Source organism: Nematostella vectensis, chromosome 10 (assembly GCF_932526225.1).
Source record: "Nematostella vectensis chromosome 10, jaNemVect1.1, whole genome shotgun sequence".
Lineage (NCBI taxonomy): Eukaryota > Metazoa > Cnidaria > Anthozoa > Actiniaria > Edwardsiidae > Nematostella > Nematostella vectensis.
Genome location: NC_064043.1, coordinates 1,752,718 through 1,777,255, shown reverse-complemented (window position 1 = coordinate 1,777,255; position 24,538 = coordinate 1,752,718). Strand labels below are relative to the sequence as shown.

At 41.7% G+C, this 24,538-nt stretch overlaps 2 protein-coding genes across 3 annotated transcripts; both read right to left on the bottom strand.

Annotated features, from left to right (window-relative positions):
• Positions 1–28: 28 nt before the first annotated feature.
• LOC5512188 (carbonic anhydrase 1) lies at positions 29–9,389 on the bottom strand. Of its 2 annotated transcripts, none has more exons than XM_032381572.2 (8): positions 8,846–9,389; positions 7,823–8,020; positions 6,515–6,636; positions 4,023–4,118; positions 3,638–3,703; positions 1,291–1,345; positions 908–1,011; positions 29–608 (listed from the first exon to the last, which is right to left on the bottom strand). In XM_032381572.2, exons 1-8 carry the CDS (start codon positions 8,892–8,894, stop codon positions 477–479), a joined length of 822 nt encoding a protein of 273 aa, XP_032237463.2. In that variant the 5' UTR covers positions 8,895–9,389; the 3' UTR covers positions 29–476. The 2 variants fall into 2 exon arrangements, with proteins under 2 accessions (XP_032237463.2, XP_032237462.2); XM_032381571.2 differs by having other exon boundaries at positions 908–1,014; positions 8,846–9,385.
• A 6,959-nt stretch (positions 9,390–16,348) lies between these two features.
• On the bottom strand, positions 16,349–24,524 carry LOC5512187 (COMM domain-containing protein 6). Its single transcript, XM_001632450.3, has 8 exons — positions 24,403–24,524; positions 23,947–24,005; positions 22,449–22,514; positions 22,291–22,358; positions 21,758–21,869; positions 19,320–19,370; positions 18,560–18,712; positions 16,349–17,437 (listed from the first exon to the last, which is right to left on the bottom strand). The coding sequence occupies exons 1-8, from the start codon at positions 24,443–24,445 to the stop codon at positions 17,387–17,389; spliced, it is 603 nt and encodes a 200-aa protein (XP_001632500.2). The 5' UTR covers positions 24,446–24,524; the 3' UTR covers positions 16,349–17,386.
• Positions 24,525–24,538: the final 14 nt, after the last annotated feature.

The following is a 24,538-nucleotide window of genomic DNA, read 5'->3' as shown; positions in this document are numbered from 1 at the left end:
GAATTAGTCAAACCAAACGTATATTTTTAGTTATATATTTCTTATTATTTTTATTGATTGATTCTTGTTTCCAAGACTATATTTAGTAGTTTTTATTCACTTCTTTATTATTCCTATCATCTCTTTTAATGTGCATTGTTGTTTGATTGTACGCGTGGCACAATCTTATTTTTGATTGCACACTAAAGTGCCCTTTTTATATTGCTCGCTCACTGCGCTCGCTACAAAGCCTGGTTAAAACATCTAGTCATATTGGGCGCAAAAAAATATTCGGTGTTAAATATTGGTGATGTGCTTCTTAGAATAAAAATCTGAGAAAGAAATATCAAAAAATCAAAAGCAAAATACATCTGACTACCAATTTTGTCTGTTTATCACAGGTATTCCGATGTACTTTGAAAAGTATTATTTTAACTATGTTTAATTGATAGTATTCATTTCTAAGACAGAAGGGGAATAAAGAAACATCTATCGGATTACTGGTCATTATGTTTATTATTGAGCGTATCCGAGGATCGGATTGTACGGCCGTTAATCGGACAGACCGGGCGCGAATTCTTGGCCATGAGATCGCCATGGGAGTTCCTGATGTTTCGGAAAACGTTCATCTGAAAACAAAAAATTAAAGCTTAGTATTTTTAAGCTTGTTTTTATTATATCTGGGTGAAATCCCGTTCAGGAAATGATACTCCAAGTGTAAGGGGGATTTATCACGTAAGAAGTCGGCATGTAATTCACCTAGTTAAGCCACCCCCGACATAAAGCACACCTCCCCTCCCTTGGCAATACCAACACCCCCTCCTCCTCCCCCCTCCCCCAACTAAGCCATAAATGACCACATCCTTTTTAACAAGGCAAGACAAAACCAACACAGTGTTTTTATTAAAGCAGCAAGATGAGCATTTACCTGGTCTTCAGATAGAATGAGTGATGATTGACAGATGACCCACGTCACGTTTTCTGTCAGGGGAGGGGTAGTGAGAGATCCCTCGTATGTCCAGTACTCACTTTCTGCTGTTGGACAAATCATAGTAAATTAATTCTTCTTAGTAGACTTGACACAGAGCAAGCACTGTACTGCCATATGGTTATTACAAAAAAAGAGTAACTCTTCATGGATAATATATTAAAACACAACAACCAAGCAGCCAATTTCTGTGGACCCACAACTATTGAAGCTTTAAAAAACATTTAGTAGCTCCAGCTACATCGTAAGGCACATTCGAGAATGTTCTAGTAGTACCAATCATAATACAATAAATGCAGCAGGTTGACTTTAAAGCAGCTTACCTGGGAAAAATATTTTTGGGTCTATCGCTGCTTTGACTTCAGTTGAGAAACACCCCTAAAACAACAAACAATACAATATAACTAAGGGGAGTGACAGATTATCAGGGAGAACGTGTGTCATATGAACACGGATAGGGGAGTGACAGATTATCAGGGAGAATGTGTGTCATATAAACACGGATAGGGGCCGAGTGACAGATTATCAGGGAGAATGTGTGTCATATTAATACGGATAGTGGAGTGACAGATTATCAGGGAGAATGTGTGTCATATTAACACGGATAGGGGAGTGACAGATTATCAGGGAGAATGTGTGTCATATTAACACGGATAGTGGAGTGACAGATTATCAGGGAGAATGTGTGCCATATTAACACGGATAGGGGAGTGACAGACTATCAGGGAGAATGTGTGTCATATTAACACGAATAGGGGAGTGACAGATTATCAGGGAGAATGTGTGTCATATGAACAAGGATAGTGCCCCTACTACCCTTCCCAGTACCATCCCCCTCCCTTCTCTCGTACCGCCCCCTTTTCTCCTACCCCCTTATCTTGTAACATCACCCTTCTCTTGTACCGCCCCCTTTTCTCCTACCCCCTTATCTTGTAACACCACCCTTCTCTTGTACCGCCACCTTTTCTCCTATTCCCTTATCTCATAACACCACCCTTCTCTTGTACCGGCCCCTTTTCTCCTACCCCCTTATCTTGTAACACCACCCTTCTCTTGTACCGCCCCCTTTTCTCCTACCCCCTTATCTTGTAACACCACCCTTCTCTTGTACCACCCCCTTTTCTCCTACCCCCTTATCTTGTAACACCACCCTTCTCTTGTACCACCCCCTTTTCTCCTACCCCCTTATCTTGTAACACCACCCTTCTCTTGTACCATCCCCTTTTCTCCTACCCCCTTATCTCATAACACCACCCTTCTCTCGTACTGCCTCTTTTTCTCCTATTCCCTTATCTCATAACACCACCCTTCTCTTGTACCGGCCCCTTTTCTCCTACCCCCTTATCTTGTAACACCACCCTTCTCGTACCGCCCCCTTTTCTTCTACCCCCTTATCTTGTAACACCACCCTTCTCTCGTACCGCCCCCTTTTCTCCTACCCCCTTACCTCATAACACCACCCTTCTCTTGTACCGCCTCCTTTTCTCCTATTCCCTTATCTCATAACACCACCCTTCTCTTGTACCGGCCCCTTTTCTCCTACCCCCTTATCTTGTAACACCACCCTTTTCGTACCGCCCCCTTTTCTCCTACCCCCTTATCTTGTAACACCACCCTTCTCTTGTACCATCCCCTTTTCTCCTACCCCCTTATCTTGTAACACCACCCTTCTCTTTTACCGCCCCCTTTTCTCCTATTCCCTTATCTTGTAACACCACCCTTCTCTTGTATCACCCCCTTTTCCCCTACCCCCTTATCTTGTAACACCACCCTTCTCTTGTACCACCCCCTTTTCTCCTATCCCCTTATCTTGTAACACCACCCTTCTCTTGTACCGCCCCCTTTTCTCCTACCCCCTTATCTTGTAACACCACCCTTCTCTTGTACCACCCCCTTTTCTCCTACCCCCTTATCTTGTAACACCACCCTTCTCTCGTACCGCCCCCTTTTCTCCTGCTCCCTTATCTCATAACACCACCCTTCTCTCGTACTGCCCCCTTTTCCCCTACCCCCTTATCTCATAACACCAACCTTCTCTTGTACCGCCCACTTTTCTCCTACCCCCTTATCTCATAACACCACCCTTCTCTTCTACCGCCCCCTTTTCCCCTACCCCCTCTTACCACCACCCTTCTCTTGTTGTACTACCACCCATTCATATGGGGCCCCTCCTTCAGGACACTGCTTATGGGACCCTGCTCCTTTATCACGGATGGCCTGTGTGTTGTTCTCCGTTTTTGCCCAGGTTCACATCTTGGTTCTCAGTTTTTTTCCGATTTCATGCATGGGTTCGAATTTGTGTTACAAGTTGTTTTGAATTGAATTGATCTCTCCTGTGTTTCCTGTCTTCTTGATAAAACCAGAGGTCCCGTCTCTTCAAGCTGCACTACACTTAAGCTTACCTGAATGGAAGTGACGTAAAAGAACCACTTGGGACGCAATAAACGCTATGACAGTGACCACCCCTAGTGACAATGCTTACAAACATTACACACACAAGGGGGCACTTGACTTCTCGAGCCTAGCTCTTGGGGAAGCTAATACATTAAAGGGGGTGTCTGTCATGTAAACCAACAAGATGGCGGACCAACAAGAACGTGTTTATTAATGAGTCTGAACATGTGACATTCATTTACATAACCACAGGTAAACCATAACAGGGGTACCAACCTTGTGCTCGTCTTTAGACAGGAGATCAACGATGACGTCAAGACCTTCATTCGCTTCGTTGCCAACCTGAGAAATTACGGTTTTGACGTTTAAAACGTTAGCGTCTTGCGTCTTGAGTTTGCATGGAAACAAGTAACCATTATCTTGTATCACCACCCTTCCCTCGTACCGCAGACGTATGATACACGGTTGTCAAAAGACGGTAGTTTCCCCTAAAGATGCTTACACCCAGATTTAAACATTGTCTTGCGGATGCACTATTCCAACTATTATCTCTCCCGCTTCTTATTACTGGGTGTCTTCAATGGCTGTATGGCTGGTAATGACGTCATGTCTTGCTCGATAAAAACCTTACTTACTCGATAAAAACCTGTTTGTCATTCACCTGAAAGAAGACGGCCAATATGCAGATGCCTTGCTCGCCTGTGATCGCCTCGCCAATATTTCTGTATTTCGTTTTATTCCAGTGAACAAGCTGTACCTAAGAAATTGAAAACACGAAATTGCATAAAAGTATGGGCCACTTTACTGATGATATATACTCAACAGAACAAATTCGAAAATAAAATATAAGAAAACTGTGTCAAGATTAATTTCGTCTTTTTTAGGTGTGTAAAAGTCCACAAGGTAAAAATATATAGAAAAAGTTCAGTTTGTGTGGCGTTCAAGTTATCGAGGGGGTAAAAGTCAGCGTGGCGTTCAAGTTATCGAGGGGGGTGATAGTCAGCGTGGCGTTCAAGTTATCGAGGGGGGTGATAGTCAGCGTGGCGTTCTTGTAAGTTATCGAGGGGGTGAAAGTCAGCGTGGCGTTCAAGTTATCGAGGGGGGGGTGAAAGTCGGTGTGGCGTTCAAGTTATCGAGGGGGGTGAAAGTCAGCGTGGCGCTCAAGTTATCGAGGGGGGGGGGGGGTGAAAGTCAGCGTGGCTTTCAAGTTATCGAGGGGGGTGAAAGTCAGCGTGGCGTTCAAGTTATCGAGGGGGGTGAAAGTTAGCGTGGTGTTCAAGTTATCGAGGGGGGGTGAAAGTCAGTGTGGCGTTCAAGTTATCGAGGGGGGTGAAAGTCAGCGTGGCGTTCAGTTTGTGTGGCGTTCAAGTTATCGAGGGGGGGGGTGAAAGTCAGTGTGGCGTTCAAGTTATCGACGGGGTGCAATTCAGTGTGGCGTTCAGTTTATCGAAGGGGGTGAAAGTCAGCGTGGCGTTCTGTTTGTGTGGCGTTCAGTTTATCGAGGGGGTTGAAAGTCAGTGTGGCATTCAGTTTGTGTGGCGTTCAAGTTATCGAGGGGGGTGAAAGTCAGTGTGGCGTTCAAGTTATCGAGGCGGGTGAAAGTCAGCGTGGCGTTCAGTTTATCGAGGAGGATGAAAGTCAGTGTAGCATTCAGTTTGTGTGGCGTTCAAGTTATCAAGGGGGGTGAAAGTCAGTGTGGCGTTTAAGTTATCGAGGGGGGTGAAAGTCAGTGTGGCGTTCAAGTTATCGAGGGGGGTAAAAGTTAGCGTGGCGTTCAGTTTGTGTGGCGTTCAAGTTATCGAGGGGGGTGAAAGTCAGTGTGGCGTTCAAGTTATCGAGGGGGGTGAAAGTCAGTGTGGCGTTCAAGTTATCGAGGGAGGTGAAGGTCAGTGTGGCTTTCAAGTTATCGAGGGGGTGATAGTCAGTGTGGCTTTCAAGTTATCGAGGGGGGTGATAGTCAGTGCGGCGTTAAGTTTGTGTGACGTTCAAGTTATCGAGGGGGGTGAAAGTCAGCGTGGCGTTCAGTTTGTGTGGCGTTCAAGTTATCGAGGGGGGTGAAAGTCAGCGTGGCGTTCAAGTTATCGAGGGGGGTGATAGTCAGTGTGGCGTTCAAGTTATCGAGGGGGGTGAAAGTCATTGTGGCGTTCAAGTTATCGAGGGGGGTGAAAGTCAGTGTGGCGTTCAAGTTATCGAGGGGGGTGAAAGTCAGCGTGGCGTTCAGTTTATCGAGGGTTTAAGTCAGTGTGGCGTTCTAGTTATCGAGGATTTAAGTGAGTGTAGCATTCAGTTTATCGAGGGTTAAAGTCGGCGTTGCGTTTAAGCAATCGAGGGTTAAAGTAAGCGTGGTGTTCAGTTAATCGAGGGTAAAAGTCAGCGTGGCGTTCAGTTAATCCAGGGTAAAAGTCAGCGTGGTGTTCAGTTAATCGAGGGTAAAAGTCAGCGTGGTGTTCAGTTAATCGAGGGTAAAAGTCAGCGTGGCGTTCAGTTAATCGAGGGTAAAAGTCAGCGTGGCGTTCAGTTAATCGAGGGTAAAAGTCAGCGGGGTGTTCAGTTAATGGAGAGTAAAAGTCAGCGTGATGTTCAGTAAATCGAGGGTAAAAGTCAGCGTGGCGTTCAGTTAATCGAGGGTAAAAGTCAACGTTCAGTTAATCGTGGGTTAAAGTCAGCGTGGCGTTCAATTTATCGATGGTTTAAGTTTATAGGTTGAAGTTTATCGAGGGTTAAAGTCAGCGTGAAGTTCAGCGAGGGTTAAAGTGAGCTTGAAGTTTATGGAGGACTAAAGTGAGCGTGAAGTTTATCGAGGGTAAAGCCAGCGTGAAGTTTATCGAGGGTTAAAGTGAGCGTGAAGTTTATCGAGGGTTAAAGTCATAATGATGTTTGAGTTATCAAGTTTGAGTTAGGGAGGGACAGAATTTAGTCCGATCGAGGTCTTGGGTTATCGGAATCTACAGCTAATTTATGAAGTTTAAAACGGGGATGTGTCATGCGAAGTCAATAGATAGATACTCTAATGTGGATGTGTCACGCGAAGTCAATAAATAGATCCTCTAATGTGGATGTATCACGCGAAGTCAATAAATTGATCCTCTTATGTGGATGTGTCACGCGAAGTCAATAGATAGATCCTCTAATCGAGATGTGTAACGCGTTTACCTCAATTGCGTGACCCTGACTGTCAATCATGTGCTCTGAGCCCGCGGACTCTTCCGTCGCTGCCCAGTGGAATTTTATCATTGCAAGTTGGTACTCATCGGTCAGCGGTCCCCCAGACAACACTACGAAGGTGAAATTAGCAAAAAGGTACCGTAGCAACCAAAATATTTCAGACTTTTTGTATACAAGTGACAATTTAAAATGTTTATGCGTTTATGTTGGGCATTCGGAATTCGCGCCTTGCGCGTTCCCTAGAGGCTCACTCATGCCTATATATTTAGCTAATTACATTCGTCTTTCACTTGACCTTACCAGTTTGCATAACGCGTCGTTTTTTCCGGGGTTGTTTTTCCCCAGTCTTCTGCTAGTTGATACATGAACATGTTTGTATATTTTACATTACATCTATACTTGTAATATCGTCTCCAATAAACTGGTACGCGTCACTCCTCACACCTTGTGTGTTGTTTATGTAGAATATACAATATAAACATTTTCTGTGCGAAGGATCGCAGAGACTAAGCACAGAAATATGTTTTCTTTTGCCCATGCACCAAAGGTTTTTCAAGAAATACTAACTGATATAACTCATATATACGCATGTAACGTCATGGTTACTAGAAAAGGGTGTGTGCATGTGTGGTGGTGGTGGGGGGGGAGGGGGGGGGGGGTGGACTGAGCTCCGAGACAATCCAGAAATCGAGGGAGGCCCAATGTTCCCCTTGTCCTCCACGTGCTCTGCCACCAATTGTACGCCGACTATACCTACAATTCCCCTCGTATTATGCTACCAGAAATGGCTTGAACATGAAAGAAGTACAATGCAATGGGTTGAAAATACATAAGATATATTATTTTATTAGCTTCGCCACAATTGGCGGGGTAGCCGCAACAGTATGGCCATTAACAATCACACATGATGTCAAATTGTGTACATAAGATATATCACACATGATGGCAAATTGTGTACATAAGATATATCACACATGATGGCAAATTGTGTACATGAGATATATCAGACATGATGGCAAATTGTGTACATGAGATATATCACACATGATGGCAAATTGTGTACATAAGATATATCACACATGATGGCAAATTGTGTACATGAGATATATCAGACATGATGGCAAATTGTGTACATGAGATATATCACACATGATGGCAAATTGTGTACATAAGACATATCACACATGATGGCAAATTGTGTACATAAGATATATCACACATGATGGCGAATTGTGTACATGAGATATATCACACAACACGGACAAATTGTGTGACTCAACTTTTCGTCGTTCTTACCATTGTTGTTATTGGCAAACGTCAGCTGCAAGGTTCTACCGTCATTTGTTAAAGTACTGTTAGCTACCGGTTCGTACGTGTTCCACAGGGATCCCAAGCTAGAGTCTTGCGTGACATCTTTCGTCACGATATCGATAGGCGACTGGTGCCCAGGCTCCGCTCCAATGTAGCACTTGTGCCATCTCAAAGGCCCTAGGGCTAGATCCAAATTCAACTTTTATATCTCCCTTTTAAATAAGAGACAGGAAGTTTGCAATATTTTCCTTTTTTGCCGCAGCTAGTTCCGTGGATGAATTATTCAGTATTTTAAGTGGACATTGAAATATCACTGTTTGATTTATAGCATAGAAATAATATGCTTGATCAATATTAGCAAATTTAAGGGATGGAAATTTGAGCTATAATAATACAAAGTAAGGATTATTAAACAAAATGAATTGCTTGCTTTTATTACATGCTCGAGTTATCAAAACAATTGATGCTGATATACCATCTGAAATCTAGAATGAAAACATCAATGATGTTCCGCCATAACTCTTAATACATCAAAAATGCAATTAACACTAAAACAAAATACTATTTATTGCATAGACATTGTGAGTAAAATATGAACTTATCCAAAAACTGCATTTATACAGAAACATGATTATTTCACAGCGGTATGTCCCAACATCCATGCTTTATACATATAACACACTCCATATTAAACCCCTGATAGTAAATCAACCTTCTCAAATCTGTCATTTTCAAAATGTCTGAAATGTCACGAGAATCAACAAAATATAAAAATTAAATAGTATTTTTACAACGCCCTGTTCGCCATCGAGGCTCAAAATCAATTAGTATTTAGAAAATTAGTTTTTGACACGAGTGATTTTGCTACTAAATACTCGAACAACACCTTTCTATTTCTATATGGAATGTTGGGATCACCCTAGCGTGAGAAACGCAGGAGTTGATTTGTTTGACAAAGGATTACCTAATTGTGTTTTCTATAAGTTTCATTCCTAGACTCATTCTTACCATTCTCCCCGTCGATGTAACTCCATTTTCCTCCGAAAACAGTCGCCATTATCGCGGATATTTCCTTCTGCGATAAATTCTGTTTATGTTCTGTACTGAAGAGGTGTGCTAGAGCTTTTACAAATTACGGATTCAGCGGAGTCTTGTGTTTAGGATATCAACCAATGAAAAATACCCGTGGAAAAGCCGTCTCCAGTGTAACTATCCTAATTGATGAATATATTATCACTTTCGTCTCGTGTCGCACAGCAACTCCGATCACCATACCACACTGCTCACGCATTCGCTATCGAGATTAGCCCCTCGAAATTGTGATGTCTTTTTCGACATTGAATGGCAATTTATCTTGTCATATCTTCGCCTGAGCTCTCTACTTTATCGCTTTATCGACCTAGCGCGCCGATCTAAATGTGTTAAATTCGAGGAATGAAAAGTAGCACTTTCCGAAGGAAATTTGCGGTTCTCCCGTCGAATTTTATTCGCGAGCTTGGCCAAAGCAGACTAATTAGTATGACTACAGACAGTGTGAGAATTATGGAAAAGAGATAGTTTGTTTAACGCTATCAGATTACAAGTACGTGTTTGGACGAGGATGGTTTTGACAGAGAAGAGCGTTAGCCTGGCGACAGCCAATCAGCACCAAGCTTATCAAGATCGAGCGAGCAAGTGGTTTTACTGCACTATGGAGAAATTCATATTATTTTAAATTATTCATTGTAACTTCGATATCTCTGCGTCAATTTAGCATTTCGGCGCCGATTCTGAGCATCGTCGTGAAGTTTTCGTATAAAGCTGATTGAGAGAGACTGGTGCGAGAAGTGACCTTAACACATGTTGGACACGCCCCGATGATGTTCTACAAAACCAAGCTGGTATGTTGCCATGTACATTACAAGATTGAGGAATACAAGGGCGAGCGATGGAGATCATGGAACTCTCGGGATCAGCTTTGATCCTTAGTAATCTTCCAAGATCAATGGATATGAGCAGATTAGCAGGGGTCAAAACGTTTTTCACCACTGGTGACAACCACTCGTGACAACCACCCGTGACAACCACTGGTGACAAAACCACTGGTGACAACCACTCGTGACAAAACCACTGGTGACAACCACTCGTGACAACCACTCGTGACAACCACTCGTGACAACCACTCGTGACAAAACCACAGGTGACAACCACTCGTGACAAAACCACTGGTGACAACCACTGGTGACAACCACTGGTGACAAAACCACTGGTGACAACCACTCGTGACAACCACTCGTGACAACCACAGGTGACAACCACTGGTGACAAAACCACTGGTGACAACCATTCGTAACAACCACTCGTGAAGACCACAGGCGCCTTGAAACTTTTCGTAACAATAATTAACGTTAATAAGTTACATTGGCTTAAATTCAATAGCAATTGATCCGAATCAAACCAAACTCATTCAGATGAAAGGTCTTGGTAAGATCTCTCATCCACGATAATTACATTGAGATCGCACCAATTTCCAGGAAATAATTAACAGAATTAACACTATACCACTTGGTTTGATTAGGATCAATTGCTAACGAATTAAAACCAATTGTCACGAGTGGTATTCTGTTAATTTCTTCCTGGAAAATAGTGCGATCTCAATGTTTAACGTGGATGCCAGATCTTACCAAGACCCTTCATCTGTATGAGGTTGGTTTGATTAGAATCAATTGCTATCAAATAAAAGCCAATTGTCACAAGTGTCACGATCTCAATGTAATTAACGTGGATGAAAGATCTTACCAAGACCGGGATTAGGGCAAACAGTGACACATACTTTTCGAGCACGGCGCCCTAAACGTTAAAAATTTGTATATATATTATTAGTATTTTATTAGGTTAACGTCTAATCTTGTTACTGGAAAAATATCAAAAGTGTTCTATTCTAAGTGTTCTATAAAGTAAATGCAAAAACCGTCCGTAATTGGGGCAATACACTGTAGTATGTATTGACAGCTTCATTAGAAATAAATTTTGCAGCACCCCTCACCATATCTTAAGGGCCGATTACATGATGAATTTCAGCCTGGGCAGCTGCTCACCGATTATATGCCTTAAATCCAGCCCGGGCTGAGTTCTATTCAGCCCGGGCTGGACTTGAATTGTATTGTTTTCCAGCCCGGGCAGAGATATTTACGCGATTTCATGGAGATTTTAACCCGCTAGCCCGGGCTGAAAATCCTAGCCCTGTTTGCCAACCCGGGCTGAAAACTCGTTCATGTAACCGAAAGAGCAATTTTACAAGTATTTGAAATTTTTCATGTAATCGGGCCCTTAGTATGAATGAATACGCGCCGCATTCCCTGACAGGCGCCCTAAATGTATGTAAATAACACTGCGATACTAAACAGACTACCAAAGAAACCCGTGGAGTTTTAGTTATCTATTTAGTTATCTACTATTTTAAAGTATTTTTTATTTCCCCTCGAGGTCTCAAACCTCGTTACCAAGTGACTAAGGTACCGGAATGAAATAGTATGAAATAAACATTTACTTTCATGTTTCTCAGAATATAGAATTGAACACGAAGTTGCTTAAAAGGATTTGATCTAAGGATTCCATTACACAAATACTTTCATGTTTATGGTATGACATTTCTTCGCTGATTCGAAAAATCTAAGCTGCTGCTGAATGCCGACAACAAACTTATAATTGTTAAACAATGAAGCAACTTAATAATTGCGCTATTTTTTATAGTGCTAAAGTATTGAGTTAAATTGTACGTTTGTATCTAATAAGCGATTGAGAAAAAGCCTATGTGTGATGGAAGAAAATTATTGTCACGAACGGTCTTCAAATAGTAGCTGTCACACGAGTGGTTTTGTCACGAGTGGTTGTCATGAGTGGTTGTCACGAGTGGTTGTCATGAGTGGTTGTCACGAGTGGTTGTCACGAGTGGTTGTCACGAGTGGTTGTCATGAGTGGTTGTCATGAGTGGTTGTCACGAGTGGTTGTCATGAGTGGTTGTCACGATTGGTTGTCACGAGTGGTTGTCATGAGTGGTTGTCACGAGTGGTTGTCACGAGTGGTTGTCACGAGTGGTTGTCACGAGTGGTTGTCATCAGTGGTTGTCACGAGTGGTTGTCACCAGTGGTTTTGTCACGAGTGGTTGTCACGAGTGGTTGTCACCAGTGGTTGTCACGAGTGGTTGTCACCAGTGGTTGTCACCAGTGGTTTTGTCACCAGTGGTTTTGTCACGAGTGGTTGTCACGAGTGGTTGTCACGAGTGGTTGTCACGAGTGGTTGTCATGAGTGGTTGTCACCAGTGGTTTTGTCACCAGTGGTTTTGTCACGAGTGGTTGTCACGAGTGTTTGTCACGAGTGGTTGTCACCAGTGTTTGTCACGAGTGGTTGTCACGAGTGGTTGTCATCAGTGGTTTTGTCATAAGTGGTTGTCACGAGTGGTTGTCATCAGTGGTTTTGTCACGAGTGGTTGTCACCAGTGGTTTTGTCACAAGTGGTTGTCACGAGTGGTTGTCACCTGTGGTTGTCACGAGTGGTTGTCACGAGTGGTTTTGTCACCAGTGGTTTTGTCACGAGTGGTTGTCACGAGTGGTTGTCACGAGTGGTTGTCACGAGTGGTTGTCACGAGTGGTTGTCACTAGTGGTTGTCACCAGTGGTTGTCACGAGTGGTTGTCACCACTGGTTGTCACCAGTGGTTTTGTCACCAGTGGTTGTCACGAGTGGTTGTCACCTGTGGTTGTCACGAGTGGTTGTCACGAGTGGTTTTGTCACCAGTGGTTTTGTCACGAGTGGTTGTCACGAGTGGTTGTCACGAGTGGTGGTCACCAGTGGTTTTGTCACGAGTGGTTGTCACCAGTGGTTGTCACCAGTGGCAAAGAACGTTTTGAGTTTAGTAGGATTATCTAGATCGAGAGATCTCTCGTGATGATCTGATATTGGCACCGAGCGATGAAGTCACATTTGGAGCTAATTTGAGCAAGCCGCACGGGACTTCAAAGAGGTTTCGCGCGTTGTCTTCTTTCGCTTGTGAAAAACCGGAAAACGTAATCTGAAACATTTTCCCAAGTTTATAAATCATGTTGTAAGCTAGTGAGAATGATTATTCATGGAAATGAAAGTTAAATAAGAGAATTAGCGATGGTTTTTAGCGATGGTTTTAACTTGACAAATACGGGCTTAACCTTATTTCAATACAAGACACATCAGAGGCCATACCCATTCAAAACTATGAAACAAACTTAGAAAATACAATAAATACCACGAAACAGCAAATGCACGATTAAAAAGAGTCTCTCAATTGCTTTATCTAGTAAGGAATTGCATTAGATTTCCTGGAAATAAATTCCCGTGAACAATAGGTAATAATCACACAAAGTTTAGCGATTCATTTTTATTTGACAGACAATTTACTTCCTTGCACAATTACTTCCTTGCACAATTTACTTCCTTGCACTTCCTTGAACATTGCTCTAGTTTACAGAAAGCAACTGGTTGATTGACTATTTTATAACTGGTTGACAGAAATAAATCGGGAACTCCCAGGAACACCCCCCCCCCCCCCCCCCCCTCTCCCCAACAAAAAAAACCTATCTACACCAATTCGGTCCCTTTTCTATATCTTGCTGGACTTAAAGACCTCAATTTCGTCAACATTCTTTCGGCACATTTCGCGAGTCTTTATTAGAGCGTTCGAAGAGAAAAGTGTTGTTTGCAAACTCATTTTTAAAGTCTTTTTGCCCTAAAGCCAAACGAGACATTTCCAATACATTTCCATGGGTTAAACAATAAGGAAAAAAATGAATTGAAAAAAAAAAACATTGGCCTGGGATCAATCCCGGCCTCAAGAACAAAACGGAAATCATACATTCGGATTACCCAATCGGTATGGCAGCACAAGGCTTTTACGGAAGGCTGTAAAGAACCCGAAGGCGCTAAGCACCGAAATTTCCGGCGAATATGCTGTACTCTTGCAAGGTATTCCGACCCGCGCATTTATGGGGAGGACAATAACCAGGATCCCAGGCCTGTAATACGGTTACGCCACGCACAGCTCGCCGAGATTTAGGATGAAAAAAATACAGGTCTATTTGGGCGCCTTTGGTTCCTTAGGGGCTCGCTATGTCGCCGTGGCATCGTAACGCACGGGCGCATTTCTTTTAGTATGTACAGGACAACAAAGAAGCGAAGAAAAATGACGTTGTTTCAGTAATCGTTGTTTTGATATCATTTAAATGCATAAAATACAGAAATAAATAAATTGCTATTTAGCAATTCTCTCTCTCTTTAATGTAAAAGTTTATCAACTCATTGACAGGCCAAAATATCCACAAGCCAAGAAAAAAATTGTAAGGGGGGTCGTTAAAAACTCCGTAAACTCCGCAATACCACGGCACATATATATATATATATATTTGAAATAGAACCCGGTCTAATACCGTAAAAACCGCAACGGCGATTTGGTTTAACGCGTACTGCAGTAAGAAAGTCCACAATATTTTTTTTGAGATGCGTTCTTCAAGCGTTTAACGGTCGGGATACGAGAATTCGAGTTAACACAACAAGCGAGATTTAGTATAGAAATGTCGCACGGGATGAAGAATTTTTTATAGCGAGATACGGGATTTTAACCATTTAATATTGCCGGGACTGTATACAAGTAAAATTCGGAGTTATAGATAAATAAAATAATATCTTGCAAACTTGCGTCTGACGTTTTTTTTTTCTGCCTGGGAGGGGGAAGAGGGGTGTGGGGAAAGCGCGCAGTACTAAGCCCTTGATCGGATCCCAGGACAGTACTAAGCCCCTCATCGGATCCCAGGGCAGTACTAAGCCCCTGATCGGATCCAAGGACAGTACTAAACCCCTGATCGGATCCAAGGACAGTACTAAGCCCATGATCGGATCCTAGGGCAGTACTAAGCCCCTAATCGGATCCCCGGGCTAGTACTAAGCCCCTGATTGGATCCCAGGACAGTACTAAGCCCCTCATCGGATCCCAGGGCAGTACTAAGCCCCTGATCGGATACAAGGGCAGTACTAAACCCCTGATCGGATCCCAGGACAGTACTAAGCCCCTGATCGGATCCCAGGGCAGTACTCAGACCCAATTCGGATCCCAGGGCAGTACTAAGCCCCTGATCGGATCCCCGGGCTAGTACTAAGCCCCTGATCGGATCCCAGGACAGTACAAAGCCCCTAATCGGATCCCAGGGCAGTACTAAGCCCCTGATCGGATCCCAGGACAGTACTAAGCCCCTGATCGGATCCCCGAGCTAGTACTAAGCCCCTGATCGGATCCCCGGGCTAGTACTAAGCCCCTGATCGGATCCCAGGACAGTACAAAGCCCCTAATCGGATCCCAGGGCAGTACTAAGCCCCTGATCGGATCCCAGGACAGTACTAAGCCCCTGATCGGATCCTAGGGCTAGTACTAAGCCCCTGATCGGATCCCAGGACAGTACTAAGCCCCTGATCGGATTCCAGGACAGTACTAAGCCCCTGATCGGATCTCAGGACAGTACTAAGCCCCTGATCGGATCCCAGGACAGTACTAAGCCCCTGATCGGATCCCAGGACAGTACTAAGCCCCTGATTGGATCCCAGGACAGTACTAAGCCCCTGATTGGATCCCAGGGCAGTACTAAGCCCCTGATCGGATTCTAGGGCAGTACTAAGCCCCTGATCGGATCCCAGGACAGTACTAAGCCCCTGATCGGATCCCAGGACAGTACTAAGCCCATGATCGGATCCTAGGGCTAGTACTAAGCCCCTGATCGGATCCCAGGACAGTACTAAGCCTCTGATCGGATCCCCGGGCTAGTACTAAGCCCCTGATCGGATCCCATGACAGTACTAAGCCCCTGATTTGATCCCAGGACAGTACTAAGCCCCTGATCGGATCCTAGGGCTAGTACTAAGCCCCTGAATTATAAAAAATCAATAATTATAAGGGCACCTAATGTTGTACAACTAAGAGTCCCGCCTTCGAAAATAAAAAAAGAGGTACATTTTCATCGGGTGGTTTTGATGTACGCGGGCAGTGTGTGGAACTTTCTCTCTCAGGCCACGAGATTGCATGGGAGCCATTATTGACTCGCACAAGCCCACTACATATACTAACCGGACTTAGTAGCGCCCGCAGAATGCCGTAAAATCCTGCTTGTAAGAATACAGATAGCGCAGTCTGTATATAAGCTATAAATCAGCCCCAAAAGGTATGTTGTACGCGTCTGTGACGGGCAAGGTAGTGGAATGATCATTTGATTTCTGACGGGGAGGAAACATCTGTTTTTCATTGTTTTGTTTTCTTCCTAGGGTTTTGGCTTGCAAATTTTTTAAGGGATTTTCTTTCCCGACCCGTTTGATATCAAATTATCCGCACCTTGAATCCTCCGTGGGAAAAGGTTTTACAAGTAAATACTGACAAAAAAATACATCCGTCACGTTCCCAAGCCATAGAAATGAGCATATAACAGTTGGACATCGAAATTATACTTTAAATAATTAACAAGTGCGAAATGAAGTGGTTTTATTAATACATATGTCATATGTCGTGGTTTTATTAATACAAGTTGTCGTAGAGATCCCAACTACGATCTGGGGGAGTAGCTGTATTTATTTATTAAGACTGAACTTTACCTAGATCCAAAGCTCTATTTATAACGACCATTATTTGTAAAGCTTTGCATCTAGTTCTACATGTATTACAAAAGCTTCGCTGCGAACTGCGCCTAAAATAACATTCAGGTGCGTATGCCAGAACTTGGTGTTAGGAACCTCTTCCGAAATTCCTTTTCCGGGCCCTGGTTGCCGAGTTCACCAAGTTGTGGTTGCCTGTGATTGGTTGACAGCCGATAGGTTCTTGCGTCATCACAGAACAGAAGGTATACAGCAAGGTCACTTGTTCGCGAAATGTGTTGAATTAAGTTGGATAAAATTTAGTTGAATGTTAGCGTGTGCCAATAGTGGGAGAACGCCAATGTAAATTTAAAATACCAGCAGGCTACCTGGTTTCGTCGGTAACGACCTTTAATTTCGGGGTCACGAATGTTTTGGCGTCCAAGAGTAGATTCGACTCATGGTTCGCAGCTAAACATACATGACCAATATTACTTTTTGGCGGGAAGGGTCATGCCAATCATTCGAACAAAGGTTGCTAATACAGCTTATGACTATCACCAAATCCATTCAAGACCGTACTGAATGTTAGTCCAGCTACAAAAGAAGGAGGTTAGATGATGAACTTTGAAAAAATACCTAAATTCAACTTCACCTATTTTTAATCGATTACAGAGAGATGCCAAACTTACGGCCAATTTAAATTAAACTTTTATAGTGAATTTAGTATCATCACACATATTTTTCCTGCCTGTGAAAATGTATATACAGTACACGTAATTGGATCGGTGAACCAGTACAGTGGAGTCCATTGTGAAGAACGCTTTGCTCTACCATACCGAATTCTCCACATTCTTAATCTAAATCAAGTCTATGGATATGCACATTCTCAACGACATTTTTTCTTGTATTTCCTGACAGTGAAGGACCAATCACACTGTCTCAAGAACTGAAGCTATCTCCCTCAAATGACTTGAGAACTTCTGTAAGAGAGAAAAAAGTCCTTGTAAGAATTCAATTTAGGAGGCTTTGTCGTCAAGGTGCAATGACTGTAATGAACGGTGACCCCGTCCCCCCTCCCCCTCAAACTTGAGTACTGGAATTGCGTTTTTCATGCCCAGATAGGAGGGGGAGGAGTCATAGATGGGAAAAGGATGTTATTTGACTATCCTTCAATACAAAATGACCCACTTTTGGCGGCCAAGGGAGGGGAGGTAGGGAGGAGGGGGGACAAGGATGGGATTTGAAAGTCCCTCAATAAGAAATGACCCACTTTTGGCGGCCAAGGGAGGGGAGGTGGGGAGGAGGGGGGAAAAGGATGGAATTTGACAGTCCTTCAATAAGAAATGACCCACTTTTGGCGGCCAAGGGAGGGGAGGTGGGGAGGAGGGGGGAAAAGGATGGAATTTGACGGTTCTTCAATAAGAAATGACCCACTTTTGGCAGCCAAGGGAGGGGAGGGGGAGTTGGAAAAAGGGTGGTATTTGACGGTTCTTCAAAACAAAATGACCCACTTTCGACAGCCAAGGGAGGGGAAGTGGGGAGGAGGGGGGAAAAGGATGGAATTTGACAGTTCTTCAATAAGAAATGACCCACTTTTGGCAGCCAAGGGAGGGGAGGTGGGGAGGAGGGGGGAAAAGGATGGAATTTGACGGTTCTTCAATAAGAAATGACCCACTTTCGACAGCCAAGGGAGGGGAGGTGGGGAGGAGGGGGGAAAAGGATGGAATTTGACGGTTCTTCAATAAGAAATGACCCACTTTTGGCAGCCAAGGGAGGGGAGGTGGGGAGGAGGGGGGAAAAGGATGGAATTTGACGGTTCTTCAATAAGAAATGACCCACTTTTGGCAGCCAAGGGAGGGGAGGTGGGGAGGAGGGGGGAAAAGGATGGAATTTGACGGTTCTTCAATAAGAAATGTCCCACTTTCGACAGCCAAGGGAGGGGAGGTGGGGAGGAGGGGGGAAAAGGATGGAATTTGACGGTTCTTCAATAAGAAATGACCCACTTTCGACAGCCAAGGGAGGGGAGGTGGGTGTGGGGCACTCCCTCCACACACTTCACGCACATCATTAGTTTGCGTTTGACATTAGCTATCAACCATCACCTTAAATTCAAGGATAGTCATCTCCAGAGACTTGGTAGTAAGATCGCCGGATGGGCTGGCTACCGTAATGGCAGCTGTGATGAAAGGAGCATTGAGACTACGACAAGAACTGGAACTCATGCCCATACTCAGCTTCCATCCCATGTCCACCAACTGCCATTAGAACAAAGCAAGTCAAAGGTGAATCAGCGCAAGGTTGAAATGATATGCTTTACGCCCTTGTGAAAACAGAGCATTTTAGCAGACATTCTGAGCATTAGGCCTTGGTCGGAGCAAATGAGATATATCTTAATGAAGAAAGCATGTGTTTGTCTAGGATTCCAGACTCACTGAACAGGGGCTCATACTACAGAATACTGTAAATGTTTGTTTAGCGCCCTGGGCATCTAATTCTAGAGTGACAAGGGGCTCATATATTTTTATTTGTTTAAAAACAAATTAACACTTTGGCTCTAAATGAATAAGCGTCATGTGTGGGAGGAAAACAGTTAGAATTTATTTATTATAGGAAATTAACACTCCACTTAATTAACGGGATTAAATATTCCTTAATTAAGTTAAGTGTTAATTTGAAATACCTTAATTAAATTAAACGATAATTTAAGATAACTTTAATCTATACTAAATGTTTTTAAAGATCGAAAACAAAACTCCACAACTTTAAATAGAATACTGTTTTAAAAAGTATTAAAGAGCTTCCCATAGAAGGTACTCAAATTCCTTTCGTATAAAAGAAGGAAGCGAGCGTGATAAGACTTACTTGTCCGACGTTTAATGTTTTGGCCAGATCAGGACTGCAGATGAACTTGCCCTGTTGCAGCAAAAAAAAAAAAATATATATATATATAGATGAGTGGGGTTGCCCACTCATCAGGGGATGAGTGGGCAACCCCGAAACAGACCTGTAGGGAAACCTATGTAGTTTGTATTTTTCTCAAACCAACACTATATATATATATATATATATATTACAATAGTAAGAGATTTTGTCTGGCATAACAGTAAAGCTAGAACTGTCTATCAATAACAAGACATTTGATCTTGCCACCAAGTAACTTAGTTTTTAGACAAGTAAAAATGGTCAGGGGTCATGCCGCAGATGTACTACAGGAGCCTAAAGCGGGGTAAAATAAATGCCTACAGCTTCTAGCCATTCCACAGGACGGACAAGTACTATTTTGCATTTGTCAGTTAGATGATATAAGTTAAGTAACTTTTGGTGAAATCATGTGGATATATTTGTGTCAAAGGAATCACATTTTGTAATAAAGCAAAAAAGGGCACGTTCACTGCACAAAATAGACTATTGATTATTTTGTCATGTCGTAAAATTTGTAGATGGGCAAGATGAAAAAGGGTACAAAAGTGTATTGCATACGGCAATTTTAAAATGAAATGACACCCTTTTCTGGATCAATATGTGGTGGTTGATAAAAGAAATGTTTAGATCTCAACAAAGACAACCGGACAGCCGGACAACTGAAAAACGAACAAGTGTTCATTCGAACATCTATCTAAAACACATTCATAAAAAGAGGACAACATTGCAAATGAAAACTACAGCTTCAACTAAAAAAGGATTTAGACAAAAATAAAAATAAAAACAAGAAATTAGACAAAAGTCACTGAAAGAAAAGTCAAACTTAGAACAAAAAGAGCCTAGTTTTTAATTAAAAGTTTTTATCATACTTTTTTCAGCTTAGGTAACTTGCACAATAATAGTTGTTATAAAAGCGAAATTATTATAGAGCCTTCAGGTGGTGTAGAAACTGAAGCATAAACTAGCCTTGCGCAGAGCTGATGTTGCAGATCATTTACACTGAATGTTGGTCATTACTTTTTATTGTCAATCTCTGGTGAACGCATGTGAGCGGGTCTTATTTCTTACAAATACTGATGTGCGTAATAGTGTATAAGGCGGCGATATGCCACTGCTATCCCAAGCATCTACAATATTTTTTGGCAAGATTTTTTAAGGGTGTTTTTAACAAAGTCTTATTTTTAGAAATAAAATGCTTTAAAATTAATTGATTGATTAATTGATTAATTAATCAATCAATTAATTGATTAATTGCTTGATTAATCAATTGATTAATTAACTAATTAATTAATTAATTAATTAATTAATTAATTAATTAATTAATTAATTAATTAATTAGTAAGCTGGTGGATGTCATTGGGACCCAGGTTATGTCTGAGGTAATGTCAAGATTATAAAATTTGTACACTTTACACTTCAATCTGACTGATGGCATAAGGGAGTGTTTTGGGGAAGGGGGGAGGGGCGCACAAAATTTAACCACCAAAAAGGGGGCCCTCTAAGGGGGGGCTCTAATTTGTTTTATGAGCCCTACTGAAATCCTGTTTGTTTTTTAAGCCAGGGGGCACTGATTTTTCAAGGTGTCCAGAGTCAAAATCTCCCCCCCTCAGGATCATACCTGTCAACCCTAGAAAATCTTGAGGCTTCAGAATTTTTTTGGGGGGGAGGTACTCTCACAGGGGGGCTCGCAAGCTAAAGCAGCTAATTGGCTTTCCTGCTATTAAGCCAAGCAGCACTCAGCAGACATTTGCCATTCATGAAGCTCTCGCACACACTAGCGCTACACGAGGAATTATCATTTTTCATCAATGAGTTTGTATGGAGGATTTTTCTGAAGCAATAAAAAACACTAAAAGTTGGAGATCTGATGCTACACACAGTAGAGCAGGAGAAGAGGTCCAAAATTTTGATACTTCCACCTACTGTAATACAGTAGAGCAGGAGAAGAGGTCCAAAATTTTGATACTTCAACCTACTGTAATACAGTAGAGCAGGAGAAGAGGTCCAAAATTTTGATACTTCCACCTACTGTAATACAGTAGAGCAGGAGAAGAGGTCCAAAATTTTGATACTTTCACCTACTGTAATACAGTAGAGCAGAAGAAGAGGTCCAAAATTTTGATACTTCCACCTACTGTAATACAGTAGAGCAGGAGAAGAGGTCCAAAATTTTGATACTTCCACCTACTGTAATACAGTAGAGCAGGAGAAGAGGTCCAAAATTTTGATACTTCCACCTACTGTAATACAGGAGAGCAGACAGGTATGCAGGGTATTTAACTCATTTATTGGACGAAAAAACGTAACAAGCCTGTATAAATGTTTAATACCCAGTTATTCTTAACTTGTATTTGTCTTCTGTATATCAACCTACATACCTGTTCAGTCCAGATACGCTTTATGACAGCTAATGATGACACACTCCAAAGCATAGAAGAGTTCAACTCAGATATCAGCTGATCTACTGAACAATTTTTTTTCCCTGCCGATCTGAAATATATCAGGAGTAATATTCATTCTGCTATTGGTATTCTAACAATGAAAATATATCATGAAGTAAAATCTCTTTTATACTGAACAATTAATTTTCCCTGTTGATCTGAAATGCACCAGGAGTAAAATTCATTTTGCTATTGGAGTTCTAGACAGTCAAAATATATTATGAAGTAAAATCTCTTTTTTGTTTTCAATCAGATTTAACTCTTTTGTCATACATTCTGTTCTTGACTGTAAACTTCGAAATTCCTACATCATGTATTGTGCTTTTCAAACAGGATTTACAATTTGTGAAATGAAAGCATACCAAAAGATGAGAAGCAATGATGTGTAAAAATTCTAAGGATATTATATGAAATTCTTGAGTTATTGACAATACATTATGCATTTATTACACATTTAATAAATAACTCACCTAAAAACATAACTTATTACATTAAAAACTGTTTTGGGGTCACATTGTAGTTCCATCTCTTGGAGTTTCTATAGAAAAAACAGATGGGAGCTGGGTTTGGCCATTTTAATCAGGAATCAAACTATGCTGTTTCTTGTTCTAGTAGTTTAAATTGTTACCTTTTTGTAGCGATCCAAAGGTATCTGAGTTATCTTGTATTGAAGAAACAAAGCCACATCTTGGCACTATAAATTAATGAAATGAATTAAATAAATGAAATTTACAGTAGAGATAAACATAATGTTGATATGTTGATATCTGAAAGTACAAAATATGTACAAGTACAGGTGCATACCTAGGATTTTCTGATGGGGGGGCACAAACTTAACATTTTGTGTGCAAATTCTGTGTGAATTTTGCGTGTTTTTTGCATGATGTTTGAGTGTAATTAGATTCTTACACTCAAACTACCCGCACCTGTTTGCCTCATTAACTCCTACCAAATCCAAGATGAAATCCAAGTGAAAAAACAAGATGGCAGCCATTTCCACACAAGAAAAACATGTTAATTTTGAACATTTTACAACAATTGTGAATTTTTTTCACTCAAACCATTGATATTACCAATCCCTAACAACTTAGCACATAGGATTTTTGAAGAAATAAAAAAGTTATTACCAAATGTGGTTTTCGAAGAACATAAAAATTTGCCATTTCTAGGGGTATCAAAATTTCGCAAATTGGATGTGTGAAGTTTTAGAAAATAGTGATGTTAAAATATTTCTGCAAAAAATATGATGTTAGATTTGAACAGTAGCTTCTCCAAATATTTTTTTCTGTTCTGTTCTGGGAGGGGTCAGATACATCATCACTTGTGTCATTTATGTCTAAGACACTTATGTTGAAAGTTCCAAGAGATTTGACAAAAAAACAAAGCTTTTATAATACAAACAAATTTCCCTAGCAACGGTCTCAATAGATAGTACCATAGGCCCTTTAGCAAATTTAACACTAATAGTAATATAACAATGAAGATAACAGTTACCAAAAAAAAAAAAAATTATCTTCATCAGGCATAAGTTATCATTTATATTTATTTTTGCACATTCCGCCATGCAGCTTGCCACATGCTGATACATGGAATTGCTTGCTACAGAAGAGAAAGAGTCTCAAGCCAGAAACTGACTGACATGACTTTTGCAAAGTACATTTGTTATGTTATTCATTTGTCCCTAAGCCCCCATGGTGGGGAAAAGTCTTAGAGTCAAAAACTGTCGATTCCCCTATCCTTCAGGACAGCTTCTTGTTCTTTAGTTCTTTAAGCCCTCACGTTAACCCTACACTTCCCTGGGACCATGGAATGGGGGTTTTAAATGACAAGTGCATTATGTTACTTGGATGTAATAGTGTGAACTGGACCTTGCAACCAATACAAAGTGTGTTGACCCGGGAAAGGGGGGGGGGGGTTCTTCCCATGTCGACCTGAAAGGCCTAGGGAGTATCCGAGGAAAAATAGGCTTCTTGGGTATTTTTTTAGGGTAGCAATTTTTGGTGTGCCAGTATTTTTTAGCGGTATGTATCGAATTTCCCGACAAGCATCCCTATCTTTTTTACCCTGAAGACCCCCCTGGGTGTTGACAAAGTTGCATTGGCTAAAATGTGCTAGTTTATACTAACCACTTCTGCCAAAATATCTTGTGGTATTGTATTTACATTTTCCACTGCAGCAGCATAACCTATCAAGTACACAAGTAGGTGCATTTAGGTCCATAAAGTATTACTTTACATATTATACACCAGATAGTACTGAATATCTTAAACAATGCTTAAAAAGACAGGAATAGAAAGACCCCATCCCTCACACAACACACAAACACACTTTGTCATTTTAAGAGAATTTTAGTCATTGTCATTTTAAGAGAAACCTTCCCAGGCCGAATAGGCTGGTGAATACCAGTTCGACCCATTCGCGGAAGTGAGGCACAGATTTTATCTTATCTTGCGACGACATTTACAAGAAAGTCGCCTCGCTATTGTCCTCATTACACGCTAAACCCGAAGAATTTTATTTGATTGTAAAATGGGGGTATATGGTATGTATGTGAGAGATAATTTAGTCGTATATAATCTCACCTTGCGGAATATTTGTAAGAGCTCGTTCCACCATCATTTTCATTACGCGGGCACAAGTAATCCAGCGGCTTAATACACAGGAATCCCACACGTTTAAGATAAAAGTGGATCGCCTTCAGATACTAAGTACATTAAT

What these genes read in the sequence shown, in the direction of transcription:
- LOC5512188 (XM_032381571.2), bottom strand. Translation starts at nt 8,894, where the DNA reads ATGGCGACTGTTTTCGGAGGAAAATGGAGTTACATCGACGGGGAGAAT. An exon ending in GTTTGCCAATAACAACAATG is followed by an intron (nt 6,637 to 7,822) that starts GTAAGAACGACG and finishes TCACCTTCGTAG; the next exon opens with TGTTGTCTGGGGGACCGCTG. An exon ending in TCATTCTATCTGAAGACCAG is followed by an intron (nt 609 to 907) that starts GTAAATGCTCAT and finishes TTTTGTTTTCAG; the next exon opens with ATGAACGTTTTCCGAAACAT.
- LOC5512187 (XM_001632450.3), bottom strand. Translation starts at nt 24,445, where the DNA reads ATGAAAATGATGGTGGAACGAGCTCTTACAAATATTCCGCAAG. An exon ending in AAGATATTTTGGCAGAAGTG is followed by an intron (nt 22,515 to 23,946) that starts GTTAGTATAAAC and finishes ATTAATTTATAG; the next exon opens with TGCCAAGATGTGGCTTTGTT. An exon ending in AAACATTAAACGTCGGACAA is followed by an intron (nt 18,713 to 19,319) that starts GTAAGTCTTATC and finishes TTCTAATGGCAG; the next exon opens with TTGGTGGACATGGGATGGAA.